At 38.3% G+C, this 11,380-nt stretch overlaps 1 protein-coding gene across 3 annotated transcripts in view; it reads left to right on the top strand.

The window, feature by feature from the left end:
• TSPAN14 (tetraspanin 14) overlaps positions 1 to 9,938 on the top strand; it is a 66,485-nt gene extending 56,547 nt beyond the window's left edge. For all 3 annotated transcript variants that reach the window (XM_063435129.1, XM_063435130.1, XM_063435131.1), the window contains exons 8-9: positions 7,139 to 7,255; positions 9,375 to 9,938. In XM_063435129.1, coding sequence (XP_063291199.1) covers positions 7,139 to 7,255; positions 9,375 to 9,446 — 189 coding nt within the window. In that variant the 3' untranslated portion in view covers positions 9,447 to 9,938. The remainder of the gene's footprint in view (positions 1 to 7,138; positions 7,256 to 9,374) is intronic.
• The last annotated feature ends 1,442 nt before the right edge of the window (positions 9,939 to 11,380 follow it).

The following is an 11,380-nucleotide window of genomic DNA, read 5'->3' on the forward strand; positions in this document are numbered from 1 at the left end:
ATGGCTATGAAGATCCAGGGATACATGACAGTAATAATTCTGTGGTTAAATGGACAAAAGCTAACTTAAAGGGACTCTTTAGTGCCAGTAAAAAAGTTTTCCTGGCACTAGAGAATCCTGGAGTGCCCCCATCCCTCCCGCCCCCCATCCCATGTTGCTGAAGGGGTTAAAATCCCATCAGCTACTTACCTGAGTCCAGCCCTCCACCCACGCTTAGGGGAGACCTAATGCACATGAGCAGTAATGGCCGTACGCACGCATTAGACCTCCTCATAGGAAAGCATTATTTTTTTCTATGGGGAGAATTTGATGCTGGAGGTCCATGAGGACGTCCAGTGTCATAACTCAGACCAAACCTTGGTTTGGTTTCCGGAAGCCCTGTAGTGGCTGTCTGTTAGACAGCCACAGAGGGCAGACTTAGAGCTGCAATGTAAACATTGCAGTTCACTGGAACTGATTTGTTTTACATTGCAGCATTAAGTGCAAAAGGGGCACAGCTTCAAGCAAGGTGTTGAAGATGTTTGAATTCACCGCATGGATTCTAAATTAGATCTACTGGCTGCAAAATGCATAGATAATTTTTTTCCATTTTACTACAGTCTGAAAAATCTTCTACTAGAAGGATTCATCAAAGAATTTGGAAGGTGTTTTCTGTATGGTGCAAGTCATACAAAGTTAACCTTCTGTCTACACCTATTCCTTCTATTCTACAGCTTCACGAAAGGTCTCTATCTAAATTCCATAAGTATAGATATCTGCCATTAGTGCATTATCACCACACAGTAGTGCTGATAATATTTTTAATAATAAAAGAAAATAAATTTGTAAATTCGAGGCACCATCATGGAAATCTCCCTATAAAATCTTCAATTCAATTAAGTTTGTTCTCCTATTGCTTTTGTATTTTTTTTACCTAGTGTTCCTTCAGTTAAGAACCTTAATTAAGAAAAAGTACTTCCATCATATGTACCAATCTAAGAAATCATCTTGATAAAATACAATTGCTTTGACATATACAGGCGCTTAAAAAAAATACATTCAATGATTAATGTCCTTTCGGTCATCAGAACATTTGTTTTTCTGTTTTCAAAGTCAAAATAAAGGGAAGGAAGACTGCTTCCAGATCTTGATTTGGCAGGAGGGTAAAAAGCAAAATTAGTAGTTTGTCTCATGAATTACCCATGTTCCCTTACTACACAGCCAGCATCTCAGGGCTGCGGCCATCTGTCCACCAGGTGCAGGCTGCAACTTCTGACGCTAATCATGTATCCCATGCAACACAAGACGCAAGTAAGATTTGCATGTTCGGAACAAGCAGCACAACAGCTAGTGAGAATGGCCAAGCATACAGTACCCTCCCCTGGCAACACCCAAGCTCCCATATATCCTCAGTAGTACAGAGGCTTTATTGTTGTGTGTCAGAAGGGGCATGACTTCAGATGAGCACCCTATTTACGCACAGAATGAAAGCTTTTATTGCTGAGTTGTTCTGTGCTGTTCAAAGTGAACTCAAAGCTACTTTTTGACTTGCTTATCTGGATATTTGACTTTTGGCTTGTCTAACCACTTCCGAAACTTTGCTGGACTCCCGAAACATTGGACTTGTGTTGACCATGCCTTTCCTTTGCCCTTCTCTGGATTCTTTGCTAAGTATATAATATACTATAAGGTTCTAACCGGTGATCCTACTTCATCTTACAAAAAAGAGTTGAGAGAACTTATAGAACAGGCTCATCTGAAAGGAGCTATTGACAAAAGAGAGAGGAGTTTTTTCATCTCAGCCAAAGGGGAGATTCCTATTTTTTACTACCTCCCCAAGGTGCATAAATCCCTCACTAATCCACCGGGGCGCCCCATAATATCGGGTTTAGGCTCATTGATATCACCCATATCCAAATGGGTAGATTTTCATTTGCAGAGATATGTACCACACTTGCCCTCATACTTAAAGGACACAGGACATGTGCTCACGATTGTCAAGGATATTAAATGGCAGGAACACTACTGCTGGCTGACCATTGATGTGGCATCACTCTATTCGAACATCGACCACACCTTGGGTTTAGAAGCCATTTCATCATATCTAATATCTGACCCTCTACTTCCATCTAACCAGTCCCACTATATTGTCAGGTTTACCGAGTTTATGTTAACCCACAATTATTTTGAATTTGATGACAAGTTTTTTGTACAAACCAGGGGTACCGCGATGGGGGCGAGTTTCGCTCCATCCTATGCCAACCTATTTATGGGTCACTGGGAACAGTCGATGATACTCAGTGATCTGTATTGGATGGAGCGACTCGCCCTCTATCGTAGGTTTATTGACGATATTCTTATTGTCTGGAGGGGTGAGTGGAATGAGGTGGAAGAGTTCATGTCTTATATCAACAACAACCGCTGGGGTCTTTCCTTTACATATAAGAAACATAAGTCGACTATAGATTTTTTGGACTTATCCCTCACGGGGTCTGAAGGGCGGATTACCACCAAAACATACCTGAAAAATGTAGACGTGAATGGCTATCTGCATGCCAATAGCGGCCATCATCCAACATGGATCCAAAATATCCCCATGGGGCAGTTTACCAGAATCAAGCGAAATTGCACACTAAAGTCGGATTATGAGAGAGAGTCGCTGAAGCTTTGCCAGCGGTTTATAGAAAAATCCTATCCACCAAATAAGATTTTGAAGGCTTATATGAGAGGACTTAGTTCCAATCAGATATTGGAGCCTGGGTCCCAAGGTCCGAGCCCATCTGAACATGGAAGTCATACGAATGAGCATTATATCATTCTTGATTTACTTGAACATACTCAAGTCCCTAAGTTAAAAAGAGCAAAATATAATATCAGCACCAAAGAGGTCGGAAAAAGTTCAACACCAATATTGACGACCACGTTCAATAAAGCCTTTGACGAGATCATAAATTTTTTTTATACATACTGGCCCATTCTAATCAAGGACCCGTGGTTATCATTCTGTATCTCAGAAACCCCAAAGGTTACTTTTAGAAAGGCCCCAAATTTAAAGAACATTCTGGCACCCTCTAAATTACATCACTCGAATGAGAAGAGCAAAGAAACAACAACTCACAAAGAGGGGATACCGAACAAAGGTTGTGGCCGCAATATATGTCTTACATGCAACTTTATCTGCGTTCAGAGTTCCACCTTTAGTCCATTCAACAACTCCGATGTCACTTTTCCAATTCTATCAGAAATAACGTGTAACACTTCATTTGTAGTGTATCTAATAACTTGCCCATGTGGGCGACAATATGTGGGTCAAACCACAAGACCCCTCAAATGTAGATTCCGGGAGCATAGAACAGCAATCATCCGTAATGACACTAGGTCTGCAGTAGCCCGTCATTTCTCAATTTTTCATGACAAAAATCCATCAGGATTACAGCTTATGGGGATAGCCCAGATCCCCCCTTACCAAGATGAGGCAAGGAGAAGAAGAGAACTGATTAAGTCAGAGTCAGTCTGGATCTTTAAGCTCAATACCATGACACCCAATGGTCTAAATGAAGAGCTGGAACTCTTCTGATTTGTTCAGTTTTCCAATCTCTCCTTCGCCTCAAGGGGCATCTGTAGTGATATCTGGTGGGAAGGGGGTATGGTTTGTTGAGTTCTGCTCGGGGCCTGTTATATCCCAATCTATTGCTTCATTATATTATATAGATAGATTTGGGCCACTGATAGTGCTTGTTCAATATTATTTGGTCCATTATTGATTTTATTTTGTTGTAATATGAAAATCAGGCATACTACTCTGCTTGACCTACACCTATACTTAGGTCTAGAGTATTCACTCATTTTCCTATCTATGAAGCCCAAGGGTATTATCCTCAGATTATATTATATTATATATACCTTTTTTGCTTTAGTTGGAATTTATTATCCATCATTACTAGACCTGCCCCTTTAAATAGGGATATGTCTGACTATTATGTTTCTCTCGCGTTCCAAGGGGGATCTATATTGGTATCAGGTGGAGACTGGTGTGGTCTGTGGAGTACTGTTTGGGGCCTCTTATAGTTCCATCTATTAGTTCATTATATAGATATGTCGTTTGTCACGGATAGTTATAGTTCAAAATCACTTGGTTTATTATTTATATTATGAACATTTTGCCTGATCTACATCTATATCCATGTTCAGACGATTTAATTATCCTCCTATCTATTATGCTTAAATATACCATTCGTAGATTATACATATGTTTTAATCAAAATTGCTTCTGTCTGAAACTACAATCTGTACAAAATAAAATCTGCCCCTTTAAATAGGGATGTGTCCTATTATTCGTGCAATGGGTATATATATATATATATTGTGTAGGGTCTTGCTTAGTATTTTTGTAGATTGATTTTTATTATTTATTTATTATTCTTTTTATAGAGTTTCTAGTCTAACTGTTATTTATCTATTTATGTTTGAGTAATGTGTATGTTCATTTCCCATTCATATTTACTAATAGTATTTTTCGTTACTTATTTCTATTGATTTAGAATTAATTGTTTGAGTGTAAGGGGTGGGTGTTTTCCTCCCTCACCTGTTTAATTACTCCAGCATTTTGGAGGTATTTAAACTAAATTATCTTGCAGCTTTTTCAGTCTTGAGAAAGTCCCGTGGACGGGACGAAACGCGTAGACGTGACTGCATGTGTGGCTGGTTCCACCGGATCCTTTTCGGCTGCCTTCATTTGTTTTCTTATTATCATTATTTTCTATTAATTATTCCCCTGTTTTTTGTTTAGTCTTTTTTCCCCTTCTACTATTATTTTTTGGTTAAGGGAAGTGAGGGTTACTATACCTCCGGACACAGTGAAGTCGGTGACTGACGGCGCTATATATTCAAGGCTGCTCCATTTCAACTATACCGCGGTCTTTTGAGAAGATACCGACCGCGGTATATTCACATAGAGTCATATTTTGAGTGACTCACCAGGTGCCTGTGTGAGTGGTCGGCTACAGCGTTCACCGCGGTCTTTTTCGAAGATCCCGACCGCGGTGCATCTCACCGTTCCTCGACGGACCCCTTTTGAAGTGGGTCGGATACCGGCGGCATAGAATCCTCTTCAATACCCTTCCTTTTTTCTGGGGGTTCTTTTCCTCCATTACCTCGGTGGGGGGCCCACACCGAGGCAGGTACTTTTTATTATTGTTTATATATTAGATTTTTAGTTTTTATATATAGGTTTTTTTATTTGTGGTTTTTTTTTTTTTTTTTTTTTTTTGGCAGCTGCTTCTGATACCGTATGTGATACTTTGTATTCTCTACACAGAGTTAGGTGACAGAATAGCACCTGTATTACACTTTGTATTGTGTTAAATATTCTATAGAGAAAGTTGATTGATACATTGTTCACTAAATTGGATCCGTGCACACATTGTGAATTTTTATTTGATTCAATGTTTTGTTTGATTTTAAATAAATATATTTATTTATTGTATAAGTGCTAAATTACAGTAAATACAATAGTCCTTTTTTGATATATTCATTTCTGAGCGCACATACTTCTTTATATTTTTTTGAGCTACCACTCAATTTTAGACGCTTGTGTATGTATGTAGCTGCCAGTCCCAAATATTTGTTATTTAATACACCTGATATCTATCTTTCCTTCAGTTAAGAACCTTAATTAAGAAAAAGTACTTCCATCATATGTACCAATCTAAGAAATCATCTTGATAAAATACAATTGCTTTGACATATACAGGCGCTTAAAAAAAATACATTCAATGATTAATGTCCTTTCGGTCATCAGAACATTTGTTTTTCTGTTTTCAAAGTCAAAATAAAGGGAAGGAAGACTGCTTCCAGATCTTGATTTGGCAGGAGGGTAAAAAGCAAAATTAGTAGTTTGTCTCATGAATTACCCATGTTCCCTTACTACACAGCCAGCATCTCAGGGCTGCGGCCATCTGTCCACCAGGTGCAGGCTGCAACTTCTGACGCTAATCATGTATCCCATGCAACACAAGACGCAAGTAAGATTTGCATGTTCGGAACAAGCAGCACAACAGCTAGTGAGAATGGCCAAGCATACAGTACCCTCCCCTGGCAACACCAAGCTCCCATATATCCTCAGTAGTACAGAGGCTTTATTGTTGTGTGTCAGAAGGGGCATGACTTCAGATGAGCACCCTATTTACGCACAGAATGAAAGCTTTTATTGCTGAGTTGTTCTGTGCTGTTCAAAGTGAACTCAAAGCTACTTTTTGACTTGCTTATCTGGATATTTGACTTTTGGCTTGTCTAACCACTTCCGAAACTTTGCTGGACTCCCGAAACATTGGACTTGTGTTGACTATGCCTTTCCTTTGCCCTTCTCTGGATTCTTTGCTTTGGACCTCAGTAAGAACTGCAATTTGGTTTCATACGTAAAGCCTGACCGCTCGCTCTACCTTCCCTTCTCCGCTTATTCTGCAAGGGCTATTTACATATCCTGGGCTGCCAGAGCCAAGCCATTCCAGAAAAAAATGTTCTGCTGCAACATGGAATTCTTTGCATACTTTATCAAAACATTACAAAACATGACTAAACTTATTACATCTCATCAGTACCACTGGCACCAGTGCTTATGGAAAAAAATAAATCTTATTCACCGTAAATGGATTTTCTATAGTTTGAGAGTCGGTCCCTCCCTTATTTTGTACTACGTTTATTTTTGGCATACTTCTTGGTGTTGTATAGGGAGGGAAGTGGCTTGTCTGTGTTTTGTTAGTCAATCGTATCACACTTTCCCTGTGTGGTATATACACTTTTCCAAAAGATCCCATAAGTTTGAAGTATTATGGGCTCAAGAAAAAATATTTGGAATGTTCGATTTACTAGTTACTGAAATGCTTCCTATAAATTTATCCAGAGCAACAGAACCACTAACATGGCTAGGTACCTTTTCATTTTATTTAATCTGTTATTGCAAAATTATCTAGAATTAATCAGAGTGTATGGTATGTAGGTGTTTAAACATGAGAACAGTTTAGACGTATATGTTTTTTTTTTTACAGGGGATAGTCAGCATTCAGCCACAGACTGTCTTTTTCCAATTAATCCTATCATTTATTCATGGAATAAAAAGTGCTGGTGTACAACTTAATGGTTTTATTTTAATTTCTTCTAGCCAACTGCTGACAAAGTTGTAACATATACGAAAGGCTGCATTTCTGCGCTAGAAGCATGGTTGCCTCGGAATATATATATCGTGGCGGGGGTATTTCTGGTTATTTCTATTTTACAGGTAAGATATGTTACTTCTTGTCCAACTGTTACTCTTCCTTTTTGTTTGTTTGTGTGTGTGTATCTCTCTGCTAAAGCATTTAGTAAATACTTATTTTAAATAGTGGTTGTTGATCTGAGCTACACTACTTAAAATAATAATTCAACAATTAATGGAACACATAAGGTGTTAATAAGCCTAATAACGCACAATGAGGGGAAAAAAGTAAAAATAAACCTCTGCAATGGCCGTATTGCTTTAGAATAAAGTTACTAATCTTTAGCTCAAACGTGTTTCCCCTTTATAATTCCTATAAGGGAGGTGAGGCATTTAGAGGAAAAGTACTTTTTCTGTCTGTGTACATTTCTCAGAAATCTCTGGTACTAATATCTAATAATTAATAATGCATGTCAAATCCTTCTTTAATTGGCATTTCATTGTTTATTGAAAATGAAATACATAAATACTGATCGGTTGTACTAACCAGCTGGTGTTTGCTAGGTTCCGTTTGAGACGTTAGGGGACACGGGGATGTTCTCTCAAGCATACTCACAGATGCTTCTATGTAAAGCTATGCGAGATGTGGTTATCTGAAGCTATAGTTTTACAGAAGCGCTTTTAATTATGGGTGCACTTGTAGAGCAAGCATCATTTCATATTAATAAAAGCTGAAAGAAGACTCAAGTCCATCAAGTTAAGCTATGCATCAGTTTTCATTTAAGGCATTGACCCAAAAGAAGGGCAAAACTAAATTGAAGCCATTTTTATTGTGCTACAATATGGGTATGGGGGTAATCCCACTTGACCACAAATTACATTTTTCTTTGGATCAAAATGTGGTACAGTCCTGTTAATGAACAAGTTACTAGGGAGCATTTTGTACTGGCCCAGTACATATATGTAGCATGTTACCATATCTCCCCCTTTTGTTTTGTTAAGGATTCAAATTCACAGCTTTTCTTTATAGCTATATTCTTCTCTATTTTGTAGCTCAGCTCTGCACTTTTTCAAGTTTTTACCTAATTTTCTTTGATAGGTGCCTAAAATTGCACCACACACTAATATTGAGATCTAACCATTAATTTAAGCCATTGAAGCATTCTCCCATTATAGCTTTGAAGTGGAAGGAGATCTACATCTCTTTAATCTGCTTCTCTTAAACAGAGGCAGTGTCTATAATCTGAGACCAGTTATCCTGCAACAAGTTAAGGAAAGAATGCATATCCTTCTGGATAGACTTTTCAAACTTACTGAGGTGCAAGAGTTACAGTATTTATTTTTTAAACTGTTTGAAAGTGGAGTTGTGCAATCAGCACTGGTCAAATGCTTTGAATTACAAGTGGCTTTAAGCATAGTAACAGAGAGACAGGGCTAGACAATTGTGGGAAATAAATTATTTATAATGTTCACCAACCAGAATGTAGTAGTCTTGCAGTCAGGTCTCACAGCTTTAAATGGCTTGCAATTCAGATTTGGCACCATAATGTGGTGTTTCTTTTGATAATGCACGATAGCACAATTGGAACACTGTGGAATGCAAATGCCACCTGGGTGTGCGTTTTACAGAGCCTTGGTGTGTTTCTGAATACCTAAAAGGCATATATTCCTGTAACTCCTTCCAGCATGATGCTGTACGCCACTTAGCTCTCAACCCAGGGAGCTTTCAGGCTGACTAACACCCCCTTTTATATATTAACCAGTGCCTATTCCACCATCACTCCTGCAAGGACTATTATCTGTCCCTGTCTCTGGGGACATTGAAACATTGAAGGTATGAGGAGGTGGTACATGCTAACTCTCAGCTTTATTGTTGGAAGAAGCTACCTGTCCACTAGTACTTAGGACATCCATCCTGTACTGCCATTATGACCAGAGGAACATACATTTTAAATAAAACACACTCTGTAATAAAGAGTTTAAAAATTAGATCTCTCTGTATTGGAAGTGTAAAGGGAGGCTGTGTGAGTCACAGCCAGGGGAGTTGTGGATAGGGCTGCGTAAACATAGTGATTTAACTCCTAAATGTCAGAGAATTGAACATTGAGACTGCGGTGACATGATCTATACATCAAGGTTTTTGCCGAAGACTACATTAGGCATTGATGTGTATTTATATTGTATTCTTTGTTATTCCAAACAGATTTTTGGCATTTACCTTGCCCGAACACTGATGTCAGACATAGACGCTGTAAAGAGTGGCTACCGTTTCTAAGGACATTTCTATGGACGTTCCTCTATTGAAGCCTTTGGAGAGGACCATTGCTATATGTCTTATATTTCCACTTATTGTTCCCCACTGGAAATTCTGAGCCTTTGCCATTTTAGATTGGCAACCTTACTATGTAGGATCGGAAGCACAGGAGAATTATCATCTTCTGATATGAAACACATCACGAGCATCTTCCTCCCTATGGAATCTACAAATTCTCTACTTGGCTTCCTCCTGTTTCTTCTCCAGTTTAGACATGGAAGACCTCGTTCTGTTAGTGAATTGACATTTTCATCCTGTAGGCGGTTTTGAAATTGCCTTTTATTTCCTTGGACCACGTTAAGGGCTGTGCCCTAGTGTATTTGGATTCTGATAGAATATATCTTAAATATGTTTGCCACCACTGTAACTCTTAAAAGTTGTTTCACATAAAGTATTCCAATTTTTTAATGACGAATATCTCACACATCTAGTTCCTACTTTTTTACCTACCCTCTTTTAGAGAGGGTGTCTGGGATCCAACTTATCTCATGACTTGGCAGCCCATTCTAAAATTGATTAGTTAGCTCATTGACAGATCTTAGTTTGCAATGTGGTTAATATTAAACAGAAACATTTTTTCCAATGCATCAAATTAGGTTTGATGTTTACACCGTACTTACCTTTCTCCTATTGTTTCCTCTTCTCTTCCTCTCTCAGAATCTGTTCTTTTTATTTTCTGATCTCATTTCTTTAAAACATAAGACAAAGTAGGGAATAGTTTGTATTATGTATTTTTCCTACGCTTGACTTTCTTTGACCAAAGGAGGAGCTTAAGTTAGTTCCATTTCTCGCCCTTGTCCTTGACACAGGAAATGGAACTGACTTAAGCTCCTCCTTTGGTCAAAGAAAGTCAAGCGTAGGAAAATTGCATAAGACAGTCCCTACTTTGTCTTATGTTTTAAAGAAAACTAGTCAAATATAAAAAAAAAATAGATTCTGAGAGAGGAAGAGAAGCGGAAAAAATAGGAGAAAGGTAAATGAGGTGCGATAGTGCCGCTTTAAATTAGACTTATTCCTGTAGCAACTCAGTCTTCTCAGCTCTAGGCAAAGCAGTGGGCAGTTACCAGAGGACTGATTCCTAATGCAAAACGCTTGTTCATGGTGGTAGAAACCTACTAAATGACATGGAGAACCTATTAGTGGGACCTAGGGGTTCAGAACAACCGGACTAGATAGTCTGTTCTTGCAAGAGCTACTTTCCTCAAATGGGGGCATCAAAGATATTACATGTTTTAGAACATCAAAAATTGTTTCATTAAGCAGCATATGTAGACTGCAATTTAGTCTTCACCGGTGCTGTAAATTCAAAATGTATTTTTCTATTGGCCTTCTAACATGCATCCAATCTTAACTGCCTTAGTCTACCAACTAAAAACCTTTTTAATTTTTATTCTAAACAAGTGTAATGAAGTGTGGGTTAGGAACCATTATAATTGGACAATTAATATATTTAGAGGTGTTTCTGTGTAGCAACATTTTTTTTTTTTAAATGTGTTAATCTTTACCTTTCAAGGAACATATATAGAACCAGCCAGTGAGGTAAGGAACATCTGTCTCTCTGGAGTTAGTGGAGTGGGGAACAGCGGCACCCGGAAGACCCTGTTAAAAAAATAATTCAAACCAACAATTTGGCTACTTACAGTGACCACTACATCCAGCTGTGTTCCTTTAATCTCGATATGTTAGGTATTTTATGTAAAGGTAACGGTTAGTGAAAATTGGAAGTCAGACTATGAAATACATTTTATTCCAATGGAAGACCTCATTGTCCCTAGGTTAGATAGGTAGGCTTTGAGAACATGTGTATCAAATAAATCCTAAACTCACACATGCCCACATCAGTAGTCACATTCACAGGTTTAGCGTGTACACTGGATATAGTATATCGGCCTTAT

This window comes from Pelobates fuscus, chromosome 10 (assembly GCF_036172605.1).
Source record: "Pelobates fuscus isolate aPelFus1 chromosome 10, aPelFus1.pri, whole genome shotgun sequence".
Classification (NCBI taxonomy): domain Eukaryota; kingdom Metazoa; phylum Chordata; class Amphibia; order Anura; family Pelobatidae; genus Pelobates; species Pelobates fuscus.